At 41.0% G+C, this 19,484-nt stretch overlaps 1 protein-coding gene across 5 annotated transcripts in view; it reads left to right on the top strand.

Moving 5' to 3' along the window:
- Window positions 1-19,484, top strand: part of EGFR (epidermal growth factor receptor) — a 218,716-nt gene that overhangs the window by 159,615 nt on the left and 39,617 nt on the right. For 4 of the 5 annotated variants that reach the window (XM_067550361.1, XM_067550363.1, XM_067550362.1 and 1 more), the window contains 10 exons: window positions 1,740-1,858; window positions 3,238-3,379; window positions 3,989-4,105; window positions 5,763-5,889; window positions 6,011-6,084; window positions 7,232-7,322; window positions 8,406-8,605; window positions 10,310-10,442; window positions 12,068-12,167; window positions 14,372-14,529. In XM_067550361.1, coding sequence (XP_067406462.1) covers window positions 1,740-1,858; window positions 3,238-3,379; window positions 3,989-4,105; window positions 5,763-5,889; window positions 6,011-6,084; window positions 7,232-7,322; window positions 8,406-8,605; window positions 10,310-10,442; window positions 12,068-12,167; window positions 14,372-14,529 — 1,261 coding nt within the window. Of the gene's footprint in view, window positions 1-1,739; window positions 1,859-3,237; window positions 3,380-3,988; window positions 4,106-5,762; window positions 5,890-6,010; window positions 6,085-7,231; window positions 7,323-8,405; window positions 8,606-10,309; window positions 10,443-12,067; window positions 12,221-14,371; window positions 14,530-19,484 lie in introns of those variants that run through there. The other variant, XM_067550365.1, reaches the window with a different exon arrangement.

Below are 19,484 nucleotides of genomic sequence, written 5' to 3' on the forward strand. Positions count from 1 at the left end.
TAGATCCTGATCCTGCAAACGTTTGTGTGTGCTTAACCATGTTTACTATGAGTAGACTCATTGATTTCAATGGAGTTAGTCAAGGATTCATAAAATTAAGCAAGTATATATGAGTTTGCAGGATTGGGCCTTCTTTAGCAATTAATACTCATTTTGTTAAGCTGTTTATGAGTCTGGTCTATCAGAAATGCATTCCATGTGTGGGAAAGTTTTGTGTGATATTTCTTTCCATCCTTGAACAAACGTGGAACAAATATACTGTACAGAATATAAACAGTTGCCATGATATACTTCCAGTGGGAAGCTTTTGTCAATTGTTCTCAGAATGTTTTACACCCCTGCTGGTGCTTATGAAAATGATCTAAAAACCCTCTTGTTGTGTAACAATGTGTCTTTTATCCCCCTGTTTCTGGTTGTGTGGAGGAACTGCTGCCAGACTAATTATGTGTATTTTGGAGATAATATGTTTAATTGAAAATGTCGTATTTGGTTACAAAAGTGAGCTCACAAAATAATGAAGCTTAGTTGCAAAAGTGTAACAGAAAGAAAAAGTAAATAATAATTTTAAAACAAAAAATAGAAGAGGAAAGAAACAAGCCCACACTGGTTGATTACCCGGTAGCAGAGTGCCATTCTCGGACAATTTAAGTGTTAACTCTGTGATTGAACTATAGTCTGACTATTTCTGAATTTTTAAAATATTGTAACTAATCTGTGTCCATCTGGGAACTTCATAGTTGACACCATGCTGCACACCATAACCATTCATCAGATCCTCCTGCTCAAATAACACAGGCACCTACCCCTTGAGCCCAAGGAAAATCAATTTGCCGTGAAGGACACGTAGTTGAGCAATTCTGTTTCTGTCCTGCCTAGGGCCGTGGTGCAAACACACATTAGCCAATGATTGATTTTTTTTTCACTACTCTAGTCCAGATGCTTTTGATACTGAAAAAATGTTGGATTGTTCTGCTTTGGTATTAGAAACAGCTTCTGGTCCACATTTTCCTGTTACATTGGCGTAAACCCATGGAAGTTGCGTAACAGAGTGGAAAACTTAGTTTAATGTACTGACATTTAAAAAACAATGTAGAAGGCCTATGAAATAAGTTGTGGGAGATGGGTTCCTCTGTCTTCCCACTTTAGGAATGTGTTTAGTATATTTAACAGGAATCCTAATGACATCCAGAATACGTACTGTAACCTCTTAGTGTAAAGCTGGTTTTCCTGCCAAGTTGATATGCCAAAGGTAGTATCAGCTGATATTTTATTACATCACTAAAACGATTAGATACAAAGGTCAATTCTGCTGTTTTAGGCCATTGTAAATTGGGAGTGACTCCACTGATGCCTGTGGAGTTATTCCTGATATAGGGATTGGTCCTGCAAGGTGCTGAGCGCACTGGCCCCTTTCCCACAAAGCACGTAAGCATGCCCTTAACTTTAAGCATGCACTAATTTGCTTTCCTGGATCAGGGCCAGGTGTTCAGCACCTTGCAGAATTGAGGCCTTACTGCAGGGTAATTGAGAATTGAATTTGGCTCTAATACACTGGTAAGGAAAATCTCAGAAACTCCCTCTGGCCTTCCCATCCCACAAATTTCGCCTCATGATGAGAGTGGAAATTGGTGTTCCACGAGAGGCTCGACCCGTGTGTTCTTTCTCCTGAGTTTTCTCCGTACTTGTAGATCTTGGATTAGCATGTACACATTTTAATTTGGGTTTTTTCTGTCTTTCAGTAACAAAATCCATCTGTGCCCAACAGTGTTCAGGCCGATGCAGGGGAAAGGAGCCCAGTGACTGTTGTCATAACCAGTGTGCTGCTGGGTGTACAGGGCCTCGCGAGAGTGACTGCTTGGTAATACTGCAGTAACATGTTTTAAAGTTCAACAGCAGCAGCCGGGCTTTGGGCTGAATGCGCTGTAACATTTCTTATCTTAGGAGCCTTGAAAACGCCACTAAACACAAAAGGTCTTATTAAAATATGTATGGGACAGATCTTCCACTGATGTAAATCAGTAGCGCTCCACTTCAGTGTAGCTATGCCAATCTACACCAGCTGATGCTCAGGCTCCTGTATTTCTCACACTTAGCAAAAACAGCTTTAGAATTTCAAAACAAAGGTTTTTTAAAAATGAAACTTACTTATAATTTTTAATCCCCTTTTTGTATTTCATTCCATTTAGCCTATGAGAATAGCCTATGCCATTTCCTTTTTCTGTTTTTTCATTTACTAGAACAACTCGGCTAGGGTTCACAGCACTCAAGGGGATGGAATCCAGAAAAACCTGTTTACATTAGTTTGGTTTTTTTTTTAACTGTTGCAGCGTTTCCATTTATATTACGTTTTGTTAATCTGGTCGCCTTTTAAACCAGTAATTCCATCTTGTGTGGGTTTAACACTAAATTAAGTGGAATTCAAGCAATTTCTGTGGAAATGGTCCAGTCTCTCTTTTTTTTTGTTTTGTTTGGATATATATTTGTGCCCATTAGAGATGTAAACAAATCATATTAATTATGTTCTTCTTGATTTGTGGGAGGGAACATTAGTTCTTTCTTCTCAGGAAGCCTATGGAAGAACGAAGGAAGGAAGGAAGATTGTCAACTTGAATGTAGAATTAGCTTTGTAGAAATGACTTGCACTTCATAAATGCCCATTAAACTGTTCATTACTTCTAGCCAAGCCTAATGGCTTTACTTTAATATTTAACTGTCCAGGTCAGTAATTGACTGCAGAGAACTTGATTTCAATAATGTTATTCAAAAGTTGCCAGCAAAGAAAACATCCATTTGTCTTGATCTGGTTTCTGATTTCTTGGCTCTGTTCATGCAATCCAAAAAGTGCAGACAGAGCCCTATTTTTAAGTGGAACCCATGGGAACTCCAACACGTTTAAGGATCTCCCCCATCAGGGGTCTGATCCAGTGCTGGCACCTGGGTTGATAGAGCCTTTGTAATGTAGAAATTATTTGCACGAGTCCATTCGGATTAAGAAACCTCATAATATCTTTTTGTAAATATCAAACAAGATTGTCTTATACCCTTGAATTCTTTCACCTCATAGCATAAGACCCTAATCCTGGAAAGTGCTCTGCACCTCCATTTGTGCTAAGAACCTCTTAGATCTGGCCTTAGCAGCCTTATAAAATAGATAATATAAACTTAGTGTATGTTCCGTATTTCTGTAAATATAGACGGTAGTTCACTTTGTACAATTGTCACATTGATCAATGGCAGGCATGCCGCAAGTTTCAGGATGAAGCAACCTGTAAGGATACTTGTCCGCCTTTAGTGCTGTACAACCCAACCACCTATCAGATGGATGTCAACCCAGATGGAAAATACAGTTTTGGAGCCACTTGTGTGAAAAAATGTCCACGTAAGTTCACTTAAGCCTGCAATCTGATCAGACCAGGGAAGATAGTGGGTTGCAGGAGGAGGTCGCTATCTGTTCTCTCCCAACCAATTCAGGCCCTCTGAATTTAGTGCCCCCCCCCCCCAAACTGAGGGATTTCCTCACTCTCCTCAGCTACTTTGCTGTGGAAGCCAGTGGAGTTTGAATTTTGAAGGTTTTCTTAGTCTTTACTGATGAGTGCCAAAAAGAAACATTTTATAAAATCCATTGAGCCCTCTTATAAGGCCTGATCGCACTCCCCCTGAAGTCAGTGGCAAAACTCACACTGACTTCAATGGCACAAGTGCAAGCCCATAAATGAAGTGGTGTGGGTTCTTAGTCAGGTCTTACCACAGATGTTTAAACAGCATATTTTTGTATCACATCACAAAGCATGTGGTTTCTGTTTAACTCCTGTATTCGTTGTCGTGTGTGTTTTTGGTTTGGTTTGGTTTGGTTTTTTTTCCTCTCTGTTCTGTCCATGGTCTTTTAAAAAAGTTTAAAAGACCATGGACAGAACAGAGAGAAAAAAACCACAACGTATCTCTCCTTTGTTTCAATGCCTACTTCGGGTTTCCCTTTCTGTCTTTGCAGATAACTATGTGGTGACAGACCATGGATCCTGTGTTCGCTCGTGTAATGTCGATACCTATGAGGTGGAAGAAAACGGTGTTCGGAAATGTAAAAAATGCGATGGGCCGTGTAGCAAAGGTACGAAAAGTGCAGAAAGATATGAATATTTTTTTAGCTTAAAGAGAATTTACTTGGCAAAGCATCCAACCAAATGGGACCCTGATCCTAATTGGGGCCTCAGGGTGCTACTGCAATATAAATATGTAATAATAATATGGAGGCCTAAGCGAGTAGTTTAGCAGGGAAATAATGCTCCAGAGCATGTACTCAGGCTGGCTGGCTCACTCAGCATGTGCAGAAAGTAAATGCTGCTTCCTGTACAGTTTTGCCTCACTTGTGTTCCCACCTTCTCCGTCCCCTACTCTCGCCAACCTTGTGAACATGGGAATAACACAAAAACGGGTCTGTCTGGAGAAGCAGGCACATGTCCGTGCACTTTTATTGGCTTACACTAGATCCCAGGCCGCACAGGCAGCTGAGCAGCCCGCATCTTATATCTTAGAAAATAACCACAAAGATGAGACTAGGTTTGGAGCAGATTATCCCACATCTGTCAACTTCAGGGTTCTAGTACCTTCCTCTGAAGCATTTGGCACTGGTCTCTGTCACAAACAGGATGCTGGACTAAATGGACTGTGGGTCTGATCTAGCATGGCAGTTTCTATGTGCCTAAACCTCTAGCAACTGAACAGAACTAACTCTTTACTCGTATCCTAGTGTTTCAACTTCATATGTATCGTCATAGCTGCCTGTCCACCACCCCCCACTCCGTAGTCCAGACTGCTTTGTGGATTCTGCAGTGTTTATTAAGGCCATGCCTTTATTCATATCCAGACCTTCTATATGTTTGTAAGGCAATATTACTCATTCCCATCACAGCCTTGACATTACCTCTGCTGGAGATACACACGCATGCTTGCCTCTCTTCTCACCTTGACTATTAAGAGTCCAAGCTGTATGGCCTTCACAAACCTCAGTTCTCCGGGCCCATCAGGTACAGAATGTAGCTGCCTGCCCTCTTGTACCAAGGAGCACATCTATATTCTCCCCATCTTTACACAGTCCTATTGGTTCCCCACTCACTGCCCGCTCCGTTTAGTAGTCTTGCAGCCATCTACCTCGTAGATCTGTGTCTCTCTCTTCTCCTCTTTGTCTTTTCCCATAGTCCCGCCACTTGGTGCAAAGGGCTTTTACGTCTTCAGCTACTGTCATGTATCTCTCCCCTTCACTCACTCTCAGGACCTGATTCTCCTCTCACACCAGTGTAAATGAGGAGAAACTCTATTAAAGCCACAGGAAATAGCCTGGTGTGAAACACGTGTAAGTGAGATGAGAATCTGGCCCTTTTTAAAAAAACTTATCTGAAAACAGTCTTTCGCCCTTGCTTATAACTGTTAATTTCTCTTCCTTCTGGGTTTTAGCCTCAAATACTGTTTTTTTGTTTTTTGTTTTGTTTTAATTATTAACCATACAGGACCAGAGCAGTGTAAAGTACCTTATTGTGCATGTCTAAGTTCCACATTGCCTATGCACTCCAGTTTTCTCAAATTACCATGTCTTGTCATCTGGCTCATCTTAGGTATTTCTGTAATTAATTTATAGCTACAGATCTAAAGATACCACAGATACAATTGACTCTATCCAGAATAATGTCACATGGATGTTTCTTTTCTTAAATTTGTTCATTACTAAAATCCCTACAAAACCTGCAGCTTTTGTGTCTCCATTTTAACAGTCTGCAATGGGATTGGAGTAGGTGAACTGAAATTGGCTCTCTCCATAAATGCTACAAATATTGACTCTTTCAAAAATTGTACCAAGATCAATGGGGATGTCAGCATTCTGCCAATAGCATTTCGCGGGTAAGTTCTCAAATGATTCATATGTGGTTGCGGGAGAGGGGTCAAGGCTGGTTTTTTACCAGTAGTAGCAGTGAAAGTTGATGTGTTCTTTTTCAAATTGCATGATCTGTTTGATTTTTAGTGATGATTACACCAAAACACAACCTCTGGACCCAAAGAAACTGGATATCTTCAAAACAGTTAAAGAAATATCAGGTAGTGATATGTTTGGCTTAAAGTTTTGTCTGATGTGTAGTCCCAGAAAACACAAACAAAGGGGGAACAGGAATAAAAACATTTTTTGTTAAGAAAGACACAAGAAACTAAATACTCATCTGAGTCAGCACAGGTGTAAATCCAGAGTAACACCTTTCGACTGCAGTGGGTGGAGTTATTCTGGATTTACATGTAACTCAGATCAGAATCTGGTCAAAGGGGTACAGTTTTACCAGCCCATTCCTTGGGCTGAATTGTCAGACAATGAAAGAGCAAAACCAAAACACTTTCAGACACCCAAGAAGTGTGTGAAACAGAGCACAGGAAATGGTGCTCACTGCTATCCCATCCTCAAAGAAATGTCTGCATTTCTATTTGTGGAAATCTTTTCAAAGGTTTTTTAGGGAATTGTACTCAGTAGCTTGCATCATACCAATGGGAGTCACCAATTTGAATGCCTTTTCATTGGATCCGCAACTGAGTGCTGTCTGTGGCAGCACAGATGGGCAATCTGGACCTGATTTTGATCTCACACCAACATAAACCAGGAATACTTATATTGAAGTCAAAAGACTCACGCCAGTGTAAAATCAGAATTGGACCCATTGACTTGACCATGAACTCCCCTTTTTCTCTCTCATTTTAGATATGTCTACGTACTTTAAGAGTAATTGTCAGTTTCCCAAATTCTTTCTCCATCGAATATCCGGGCAGGGAAATTGATATCTTTACCAGTTAAACTCTGCTGCGCTTTTCCTCACTCAGTTTTTTCCATTCACTAAAGGCATCCACTATTGGAAAGATCCAGTGATGTCCTCATGTTCTAATGAAACCGAGGGACACTCTACTGCAGCATTTCCTGTTAAGAGCAGAAACTCCTGTTGTCTCTCAAGAGCTGCAGGATGTACAGCTCAATAACACGTTAGACTCGTGCAATATTAAGCCCTCTTGGTGGCCTGAAAGTAAACTGTTTACAAAGCAGCGTTAAGTAGAACTGCAGACTCCCTAAAATGTAATTCTTCATTTTGCCAGTCCTCATAAGGATTTGATGAAGGTAAAAGTGTCTTCCCCAGCTCAACAGGAATTCAAAATAAAAATCCCATTTTCAAGTTGCTGGGTTTGTGATTTTTTTTTATTCCTGTTTCAGGATTTTTGTTGATTCAAGGTTGGCCAGAAAATGCCACAGATCTCTATGCTTTTGAAAATCTGGAAATTATACGAGGCAGAACAAAGCAACAGTAAGTCAACCATGTGCCAAAATGAGGGCAAGATAAACTGTGCTTACAGCTGGGTTTGTCTAAATAATAAAAGGTTTTGCAAAAGTTGGGCCGAAATCTCTCCTGGTGTAAATTCATGAAGTCATCTGTTGAAGTCATTGGAACTGCACCATTTTATACCAGGTTTATACCAATTTGGCCATAAGTGTCCAAGTCACTGTGTCAAGATATTATTCCTATTTATATCTGAGAGGAAGGATGGATTTGTGGTTAGAGCACTGGACGGGGACTCTGAGATGTGGCTTCAGTTATTGGTTCGGAGGCAATCTTCCTCTGTGATCTTGAGCAGGGCACAAAATCTCTCTGGCTCTAATTTTTAAAGGTGTTTCAGTGTTGTTCTGCTCAACATTGCAACACTTACCTGACTTAGGAGCCTCAGTTACTTGGAAAATGACACTTCAATGTAAATTGTAAGCTCTTTGATGCAGGGATTTTCTCTTATTCTGTGCAGCTGCACTGCCTAGCACAATGAGGGCCCTGATATCAATTAGTGCCTCTACACCAGTGGTTTTCAACCTTCTTTCATTTGTGGACCCCTAAGAAATTTCAAATGGAGATGTGGAAATCTTAAATATAACCTGCAGACCCCCCAGGGGTCTGGGGACCACAGGTTGAAATACATGAATTACAGCAGTGCCCAAAGTCCTAAAATGGATTAAGGTCCCGTTGTGCTTGGTGCTATACTAACATGCTTAGTAGTATAGCAGACTCAAGTGCAAAATAATGACTTTAGCCTTACCTCTAAATGGTAGTCGTGCATACGTGATGCAGCGTTCATGTCTTGTGTCAGAGGACTTAACTTCCAGTCCCTACAGAGAATTAGATGTGAATATAGTACCTTTACAATAGATGTTTCATAAAAACATTTGTAATGTCACATAAATTAAGTTTGATGGACCAAGCAGTATCTTTCCATATACAAATTTTAGTTTTACGGTAACCTGGATGGGTCTGTGAAATTCAAAAAGAAAATGTACTCCATAAAACCACATTTAATCCTTTTGCATCTGTTGTTCTTTTTTGTCCCTTGTTCTTTCATTTTAGTGGTCAGTATTCTCTCGCCATTTTTAGCATAGACATACACTCTCTGGGATTGCGCTCCCTCAAGGAAATAAGTGATGGTGATGTTGGCATTCTGAGAAACAAGAACCTCTGCTATGCTGAGACAATGAACTGGAATAAACTCTTTGTGACAGGAACTCAGAAAACAAAAATCACAAGCAACAGAAATCAAGCCGAATGCAGTAAGTTAATAGCCCTTTTGTCCCTCTTGGGATGCCCTTGTGGGGTGTAGAAAAAGAGATTGTGATCAGTAATTTAAGCAAACCTTTCTCCCTCCTTGTATATTACCACAAACAAACATCTTTGTTAAACTGCAGTTAATGTTGTTCAAACTCATTTTCTATCGTCACCATTTCTGAAAATCCAGGCAGCAGTTAAGCTGATAGTCGCATTCACCTCAACTCGCATGTCTTACCACACCACACTACAGTAACCACGCATTCCTCTATGCCACAGCAAGCTCCCATCAATTACAACATATAACAAATACAAACTCCCAATCCTTCACAGCCTAATCAAACACACAGTCTTCACTCTGCCCTCAGAGAGATTGAGATAAGTGACCTGCCTGTAGTGGCAAAGCTCATAATGCTTGTTTCTAGAGGAGAAAGTGTGAGATAAGAGTTGAGGTTGTGCATTTGGATGTGATTGTGAGTAAATGGATGTCTTCATTGTGTTTGGTTATATAGTGGAACTGAAAGGGAGTTTGTTGTGGAAGGCAGGGGGAAAATCTTGCCTCCACTGAAGTCAATGGGAGCTTTGTCATTGACTTTAATGGGGCCAGGATTTCATCTGAGGTGACTGAGAATGAATATGGGTATGATGCTTTGAGTGTTGTAAGGCATGGGTGTTGTAGCAGATGTGAATGTCTGCTTAAATGGTGACCTCCTGGAGTTTGTGACAATTTCTGCCCACTTGCATGGCAGAGAGGAAGAAAGGTCAGACTCAGAATTTAACCTGTTGCCTGTTGAAGGCTGTGGATGATGCTGTACTAATGTAAACCTAGGGGAAAGGAGGAGTGGTTCACCCCTGAGAATATTGACTGAAGAGCTTCTTCAGGCTGCCCTGTCTCAGCACACTCAAAGCCTCAGAGATTCATGAGCCCAAAATTATGAGGCATTTGCCATGCAGAACCTAGATTCTGGCTGTTTTGCTCCGAACAACTTTTCCTACTCATATGCTGGCCCAGGGGCTCGATTCATACCTCCCAAAGGGGGAGAAATATAAAAAGATAAAACTCTGGGGTCAGGTGTGCTCCTCTGAACACAGTCACTTGCACTGTAGGGACTCTGTGTGTGCGTGCGTGCGTGCGCGCGCGCGATGTTGTGCTCTAGTGGCTGGCCTACAGGAAGGATAAAGGATTAACAATGATTGACAGCTAGGTAAAACCTGCTTTGCTATTGCTCAGCTTGTAGAGGCTTGTGGTTTTGGAGCCGAAGGACAAAGATGCAAGTACCAACTCCACATGTTTGACTCATTCAGTCAGGGCTCAATCTGAGTTTCCCATTGACTTCTATGGACTTTGGATCAGGCCCTTATTGTGTCTGTCTGCAGCATATTGGTTTGTTTTATGTTAATGTCCATTTCAGGAATAGGTTTCTTTACAACAGATGAATCTGTTTCTGATTAATGAATAGCCACAGAGCAGCTTGTGTCTTATATTGCAAAACTAACAGTCACTTAAGCATTTAATTTCAAGCTTTGAAAACAAGAGAAAAGTATGAATGTTTCTCCTCATGCTCTGTAACTCTGTCAGTAACTCTCATATCTACTCTGGGTTAATTTGGGGAAATTGGTTCTCAGAAATGAGTCATTTGTGGAGCTGTAATTACTCTCCATCTCCCGCTTTGAAATGCCTGACAATTGTTTGTCTCTGTCTCTCTTAGCTGCTGCGGGACATGTTTGTGATCCCTTATGCTCAGAAGTAGGCTGTTGGGGTCCAGGACCCTTCCATTGCTTTTCCTGTCGGCATTTCAGTCGCCAAAGGGAGTGTGTGAAAAAATGCAATGTTATGCAAGGGTAAGAAGTTTTTGTTTTTGTTTTTTTCCTATATCAGAAGAAATATATTAACATCCCTAGGGGAAAATACAACTAGAATTCCTGGTTTTTATCAGTTGTTGTTATTTTTGCAAATATGTTGGTTTGAATGTGGTACCTTAATACAGAAAAGGAGGAAGAAATACCCTTCTCTGTCTAAGAATACTTAGGAGTCTGCACTCCAACATCAAGTGGGGGATCTACATGAATAACTCCCCTATGCCCTGGGAAAACTGGGATTTTAAAGGGGCTTAAGGGAGCTAAGCACCCAACCCCCATTGAAAATCAAGCGGCCTACCTCCCGGCTCCTTTGAGAATCCCAGCCTTTAAGCATATTAGTTGTGACCCCATTGTAATCAATGGGATTTTGATACTGACTTCACTGAGGCCATGGTTTCATCTACTGATTAGCCTCATTTACTACAATGGGACAATTCAATGGACTTAAAGTTAGGCACATGCTGAAATCTACACTCAGATGCCCATGAATGGCTCCTATTGAAACTACTGGGAGCCTGGTCCAAGTGAATAATTTGCCCATACAGTTTTTACCCACTTTTATTGACAAAACGGCGTGGAGGCAAGATGAGCCTAAATACACTGGGCCCAGTACACCAGGACCAGTAATTTCAGGCAAAATAATTCTTTCAGCTTGGCTTATGTTTAGCAACGTTATAAGTATCCTTGTGTCTTAAAAAAGGAGCATTCTCATAGTTGTTTAAACTTGTAATATATATGATAGAGAAACAGCTAACATGAAAGTATTACTCTGATCCCAAAAGTGAAGGATTTTGAACACTCTGTGTTTACAGAGTACAGAATGTTTACTCATCCATAGAATGACCAATGGACATATTTTTCCTCTTTCCTTTTTACTAATTCTTTAAAGATTGTTTGACTTTTAAAGAATAATTAATATTATGACACTAATTTACATTACACTGGTGTCCGTAATGTTTATATTTGTCTAGCAATTTGCAGTTCAGCAGCTGTTGTCTTCTCCAGTGAGTTCCCTCCAGCAGGTTATTATGACCTACGGGGCAGATCTGGGCATTTTTGTGTCAAATGATGAGATGATTTGTTTAATTAATAACACAGTTACTTGAAGTGGAATAGCTTTATTGCTATCAAAACCATCTGTTCTCAGATTTCATATTTTAAAGAGTAATTATGCATTGTAGGAAGGGCATGAATCTAATTATCAGCCAATTTCTGTTTAATTTTCTAGGTTATTATTTAGATTCTCAAAATCACTAGAAATATTTTTGCTGATCTGCAGTGCTTTAAAAATGTTTTGGAGATTTTTTGAGAATATTCTTCCTCATTATCTTAAAAATTAAAAAATATAATTTGTAGTTTACAAATCTGGCTTGCCATGTATGGCACTATTAGCCAAATTTTCCACATTGTCAGCTTTTTCCATGTTATTCTCAGCAAGCTATATTGATGTGCTATGACTAGTCAAGCAGTTCATCCGATATCCTCTCCCCTCATATTATAGTCATCCTAAGATATCCAAACCAGAAAAAGTAGTGGAGGCTCTGAAATGTAAATTTGAAGTTGACACATGGTCAAGTATTCCTTATATTCCTTTCTTTATTTTTCAGGGAGCCAAGAGAGTTTGAAAAAGACTCTGAATGTCTTCAGTGTCACCCAGAATGCCTGGTGCAAAATTCAACTGCGTACAATGCAACCTGCACAGGACCTGTAAGAACAGATATGACCTAACAAACTTGTACATGTAGAGACCCTGTAACATGGTGAACATATTAGAAATACTTAGATATTGAACAAATAATCAGAAACAAATTATGAAACTTCCCACTTTGGAGGCTAGGTTCTGGGGCACTGTATAAATGATAGCTGTTGGTAATAGTGAATTAATTTACTAACTTTTTGCCTCTGAAGACCAAAGATCAGATTTAATCAACAGCAGATGTTTATTGGAAAATATTAAAGCAGCAGTTTTTATTTAAAACCAAAGTCCCCACACTACCACAATTACATTAAAAGAGATGCATTAATTTTTAAGTGCAAAGTATTCAATGTTCGTAAAAACTATAGTCAACCTTTCCAAAGTTATTTGAACTTTCTGAATTTATATGAAGTCCTTGTTGGTTTTATCTTCTCAGATTTTTAAGACTGTTGTTTTATGAAATCTCGAACTTGTTTTTTATGAAAAACAAACTTCCATCTTTTTTTTACAAGTTGTACCAAATTCAACCTGGAGGGTAAGAGTCAATGGAGAGTTGTACTACTTTACACCCAGGGCTGAATGTAGTCCCTTAGGTTTATTTTGCAGGATATTTCCATTCAACTGTAGCCATTAGCACAATATCTTTTTTTAGTAAAGGGGTGAGGGGAATTTTCTATGTTGCTGCCAGAGGGTCAAGGATCCACTTGTCTTCCTTCCCCACACCTGACATCCCCGCTCTTGGAAACCTCCTCCACCCTGCATTGCAGCCACTATCTTGACACAGGTTGACTGCCCATCCTTCATCAGTCAGAAAGTCACTGTTCAGTAATGCAAGGTTCTTGCTTCCTCCCCTTATGGCTTAGAACAGTGGCTCTCAATCGGGGTCTGTGAGCAGGTTTCAGGAGGTTCACCAAGCAGGGCCAGCGTAAGACTTGCTGGGGCTCAGAACAAAAAGCTGAAGCCAGAGCCCTGCCATGTCCTGCATGGGGCCTTGGCCAGTTGCCCTGCTTGCTACTTTTTAACACCAGCCCTGGCTTTTATATACAGAAAAATAGTTGTTGTGGCACAGGTAGGCCATGGAGTTTTTATAGCATGTTGGGGGCACCTCAGAAAGAAAAAGGTTGAGAACGTCTGGCTTAGAACTCTGGGCCAGATGCACAGCTACTAAGATTGCAACCTCTGTGGGATAGGGGCCATCATATTGTTCTGTGCTCAGACTACAATAGGGCCCCAGTCCTTGAGTGGGGCTTCTAGATGCTACAAATAATAATAACGAATACATTGATATCACTCCACTGCAGTCAGTGCTAAGGATCTAACCCAGTCCTTTTTGCAGCATGCCTGGGGCTCCTGCATGGCAATGAACTAGGCTGTCAAGGTTGCCTGGAAGTTTTTCTTTTGAAGTTAGAATAGTCTCTTCATGTTCATGATTAATTGCTTACTTGCATCATAAAACTAAAAGGTCATATTCTGCTGACATACAACAGCCTTCCTTCTGACTCTCATGAACACAACAACACTCACAGCTTCTCCTTCTGAAAAGGCAATTTTGCCTGGACTACTTGTTCCTCTGTTTGGAGAGTACCTAGGTCATTTTGGGTTCTGCCACAATCTCAATAGAAACAACAATGTTGCAGAAAATGGCCAGAGCAATTAATCCAAACTTGAGCTAAAAGCTCAGAAGATTAGAAATAAGATGGGGTTTTCTATTTTCATGCAGTTTCCCTTTCTTCTTCGAAGTGGAAGAAAGAAATGTTTCTTGATTATTATTCTTCATTAGAGAAGCAAAAAGCTTTATGAGCCAGATCCTCATCTGATTTCTGATAGAGCAATGGTGATTTACACTAGATGAAAATCAGGCCCTTTGATTTTAAATTTATTTGCTATCAGGGCATCTTTCACAGTATTAAACCAAATATGTAAGTTTTTATTGGGGCAGAAAATAGGGAAATTACTACAACAACAACAACAGGAAGAACACAGCAATGAAACCCGGAGAAATATTTACTTAGTTTAACATCAGGTGCTGTATCTCACACAGCATATTATACAAGCAAAGCAAAACTTTGCAAGTATTAGATAATAAAGCAGGATAAAACATTGTTTAGAATTTCAAATGATCAAGCATGCATTTATTTATCTCCAGAGTCTCTTCTTGCATATGCCAATATATAGCTTGGGCAAATGTATTAGACAATTATTTCTCTTTATCCAGGGTCCGGACAACTGCATGAAGTGTGCCCACTATATAGATGGCCCTCACTGTGTTAAATCCTGCCCGGCTGGAGTTCTGGGTGAAAATGATACCTTAGTCTGGAAATATGCAGATGAAAATTCAGTGTGTCAACTCTGTCATCCGAATTGTACCCGTGGGTAGGTAAAATGGTTTCTTACACAGAAATGGCAGACTAAAGTATTTGTCTTGTGATTTTTCCTCATTGTAACGGCATCAGATAAAAAAAATTAAAAACTAAAAATGTGATGAATTTGCAGATAATGTAAGCTAAGTGCCGTTCTGTAGTGCTTCTAATCTGCAGAAAAGGCCCCCCCCCCCCCAAAAAAAAAAAAAAAAAAAAGGCAGAGAAAATGGTTTTAGCTGACTTAAAACAAGGTTGTTTTTAAAATTCAATTTTCTGTAATTTTACAAATTTCCTACCTTATGATTTACCTTTTTCCCACCAGTTCAGTGCTTTGTCAGCTGTATTTGTCTGGAGCAATAGTGACACCTGGTGGACTGAGATCATTTATAAACGTGTATTTCTCGTGAATACTATATATGTCCCATTCCTTTAAGATTAATGTGATAGTATGAGAGGCTGTTCATGTATCTTTGATATTTTGGGAGCTAAACACCAACAGATTGTCTAAGGCATACGCTGCATTTTAACGCTTCCAAGAGGTTTTATTTCTTTTCATATGCTAACAGCGTAAGAACGTAAGAGCTGTCATACTGAGTCAGAGTGTGGTCCATCTTGCCCAGTATCCTGTGTCCAACAGTGGCCCACACCAGAGTGTACCAGGGAGAGTGTACAGAACAGGAAACTTCACCATTCCATCACTTGGGTTGGAACTGTCTGCCCTATCAGTTCAACTATGTGACAAAGCCTGGTGACAAACACAGTTTGTGGTACAGTCATGGACTGTCCAAGACGTTAGCATAGTTCAGAGACCCAACTATACTGAATTGTGTTTCATACTGTGTTATAATAGACTATGTCCTGAGGGATAACAACATTGGAATTGGGTCCCTTCATACATTTGTACTAGTATGCTTACTTTAGATGCAAAGAAGTGAGGGACAGGGTTTGAAATTTGACTCTTGTCCTGCATTGTTTTCAAAGAATGCTCTCTCATTGGTTGTTTTTCCCCAAAGGGCTTTTCCTCTATAGTAGTGGAAATCTTACCTCATATGCTCACATAAATTAGCTAAAAGAAGGTTTATATACTGCACTATTTCTAGGTTCAGGTTGCCATTTGGCCCAAGTTTCATGTCCTCCTCATGTGTTCATCTACCTCCCTGCCTGCTTTTGACAAGGCATGAACCCATACATTCATGGAGAGAAAGAAAGGAAAGGGGTTAAATAGGCTACACTATCACTTCATAGATGACTTGGAGCTAAGGGCATGTTTACACGGAGAAGTTAGTGTGCAGTAAGCTAGGGTGTGAAGGTAAAGCGCACAAGCTAGTCCACACTAGATCCCCATGTGGACACTTCCTGAGCACTAACTGTGTCCTCAGACAGCTTAGTTTAGTATATTTTCAAAATTCATTAAGCTCAGGCATGCAAAGACACATAGGAAATTAACGCGCATCATATACTGTGGGCTTTTTCCCCATGTAGACATGCCCTAAGTCACCTGGTGTGTTTGAAGTATTCATGGAATTCAGTGCAATGTTTTTCAGTTTACATCTGTGACAGTAATATGTGTTTTATTAAGATTATAGACAAGGGCTGTTGGTGCTTTTCAATCGTAGAATGAATGATCTTAGTTGAAAAATGGCTCTCCAGGTTACCATTATCGTTAGTTCCCATTGATTGAAATTGGGCCACAGTAAACCAATGTCATGGTTACACAATTGGCCATGTGAAAGCATAGCATCACAGAGCCACTAGATCATCTAGTCTGACCTCCTGTATATCACAGGCCGCCACCAGCGCCTGCATACCCAACAACCAAAACTAGACCAAAGTATTACAGCCCATTTTAACTGTTCGCTTTAGCAGTACAATGGTTAGCCATGTCTAAACAAAGCTTTTAACTGTGTAGTTCTGTAGAAAAACAGAAAACTGAAGTCCAACGAATAATACATTTGGGTAACGCAAGTTACTGGACATGGATATAGCTGCCAGTTATGTAACGGCTTTTTGTGTCCTCAGCACTGAGCTTTGAGCAGTTTGAATTTCACCAGAAGTCTCAGCTTTTCAGCTGGCTTGAGCTGTAGATGGATCTAAGATGGCAAAACCATAAGGGTTAATGTATACTGAGGCAAGAATGCTTATTCTACCATATGACATATTAAGGCAGTGCATGAACACTAATGTTCAGATTCATCTGTGATTTGAGTGAGGTGGAGTACGTTTTCAGTTGTTTGTTTGTATTACAGTAGCTCCAAGAGGTCTCAACTGAGACTGGGGCGCAGTCACTGCCCAAATACATAGTAAGAGACAGCCCACTCTCCAGGCTTTAGCATATGTTCTCCATTTTACTCTGGGTTTGTTTACTCATCATTTCTCTCTTTCTTTATACTTGCTTTAGAGGATTTCACCTTTGTTCAACTTTTCATAAGGCAAACGGAAAAATGTAGCTATCCCTTATTCAGCCCAAATGGCTCTTTCACTTTCACCTTTATCTCTAACATCTTGGGAATTTTTCTGCACTAACTCTCTTTGGCCTGGTCTACACTGGCAACAGAGGTTGATGTAATATCACTTACGTAGATCTCCTAAAGCCTGTGTCTACACTGGCACGGTAGTTCCATAGACTTAAAGTGTGGCAAAAGTCAACATAATAAAACCACCTCCGCAAGTGGCGTAGTGCATAAATCGAATTTAATGGGTCGATTTTGCATCAGTGTAGACAGAGCGTAACATAATTCGATGTTAATGACCTCTGGGAGGTATCCCATAATGCCCCGTTGTGACCGCTCTGGACATTCGTGCTCTGCTGTTACGTGGCCACGCAAACAGGAAATGGCCCCGCCCCTCATGCCCCAGGAAAATTTGAATGTTCATTTCTTGTGCAGACAGCGTGAAGACAGCTTTGTAGCTGAACTCGTCATGGCTACTACTGCGCTTAAATGCACTCCAGCATGGAGTCGACCAGAGGTCTTAGATCTCATCAGTATGTGGGGCGAGGAGTCCATTATGGCTCAGGTCTGAGCCAGCAAAAGAAATTTGGACATTTATGGGAAGATATCCCAGGGCATGCTGGAGAAGGGGCACAACAGGGATGTGCAGCAGTGCCGTGTGGAGATCAAGGAGCTACAGCAGTCGTATCAAAAAGCCAGGGAAGCTAACAGCTGTTCTGGCTCTTCTCCCAAAACATGCCACTTCTACAATGAGCTGCATGCAATTCTGGGTGGTGACCCCACCAGGGTGCTGCCACGCAGCATTGATACTCCGCTGGATCCCAGTCCAGGGAGAATGAAGAGGACTCCGTGGAGGAGGAGGAGGATGGGAGCAGGGTGCAGGAGAGCGGGGTGTCCGTTCTCCCAGGCAGTCAGGACCTATTCTTGACCCCAGAGCAGTCCAGCAACACACAAGACAGCAATAATGATCCTGAAGAAGGCACATATGGTGAGGTTTTTTTTTTCTTCTTCTCTTTGGAGTTATATTCTTTTAAAAGGGGGAAAGGGGATTTCAGGGGTTTAACGGACTTTGCTGGGGGGTTACTCCCAGAATAGATTATTTATGTGCAGAGGTATGCTCCGAGAAACATCCGTTGATATCTCAAGGAAACTTTCATGTAGGTAATCTGTTATCCTTTACACAAGGTTTTGGGGGAGGGCAGCCTTGTTCCTTCCTCCACGGTAGGATACTTTGCCATGCCACTCTGCAATCAAGTGAGCCGGCATCATGGCGGAACACAGCATAGCAGCATAAGGGCCAGGCTGATACCCCGCTGCGTGCAGCAAATCTTCCCTTTCCTCCTGCGTTACCTTCAGGAGACTGATATTGCTCAGGGTCACCTAGGGAATAGCAGATCTAGTTTTCTGGGAATGATCCGCCCTCACTGTCCTCAGCACTGTGCAGCCTTGTCCCAAAATGGTCATATTAATTACTGTGGTGCCCAGCTCAGCCCTCTCAAAAGGACAGCCGATACCATCTACCTCTCTAGACCACTTTATATTGTCCTACTGAGTCAGTTAAATAGGGTCTCCTAACAATGGCAATGTTGTGCATTTCTGTAGACACCTTGGCCTGGTCCCCCCTTTTGAGAACTGCTGCAAAAAGACTATAGCAGATCAGAAAGAGGAAAAAGAAATCACGGAACAATATTTTTGGAGAGCTCATGAATGCCTCCGCGGCCACTGATCCAGAGCTCCGAGCGTGGCGGTTGACCCTGTCCCAGAACATGGACATGGAGAATTGAAGAGTGATGCAGCAGCATTAGCTCAGTACCCAGCAGGAGATGCTGAGGATCACGCGTGAGCAGAGAGACATGCTCAGGCGGCTTGTGGAGCTTCAGGAGGATCGGCAGCCGGTGCAAAAACCCATTTCCTGTTTGTTTGGGGCACGATGGAGCTTTGCATCATGGGACAATGAAACTCGTCTCAACAGCTCCCGCGGCTAGTTGCACTGTAGGATAGCAACTCACAGTGTACTGCTTTCAATGTCAAAACAAGCATGCCAAGTGTGGACACACAAGCCCAGCGCAAGGAATGTGTGTGCATGCTCCAGCGACTTCTAAAAATCGGCGGGTGAAAGTCGATTTTTGGTAGATCGACTTCACTCTGCAGTGTAGACATAGCCATAGTCTCTGTTTCCAAGTACAGCTGAGAAAGTAAGGTTTGAAGAGAGAGTAGCTGCCCAAAGCCCTGGAATTAACAACGTTATACCTCCAACAACTAATGAAACACATTAACATGATTAATCTCTCAAACATGCATGATTTGGATTTCCCTCATTATTTTCTCAGAGTACTATAAGTAAATTTAATCGCGATTGGTGTAGTAGCGCAGCAAGAACTATAAAGCGAGAGAAGCAGAAGTGTAATTAACAGTGATTAGTTTCATCACTAATAGGTCCTCCCTACAAATTTAGTTACTACTGATTTATAAATTCTGAGATCATTCATGTTAAATGCCCAAAAATAATTTTTGCAGC

Source organism: Emydura macquarii, unplaced genomic scaffold (assembly GCF_026122565.2).
Source record: "Emydura macquarii macquarii isolate MOO-44397 ecotype Brisbane River unplaced genomic scaffold, CSIRO-AGI_Emac_v2 contig_1263, whole genome shotgun sequence".
Taxonomy (NCBI): domain Eukaryota; kingdom Metazoa; phylum Chordata; order Testudines; family Chelidae; genus Emydura; species Emydura macquarii.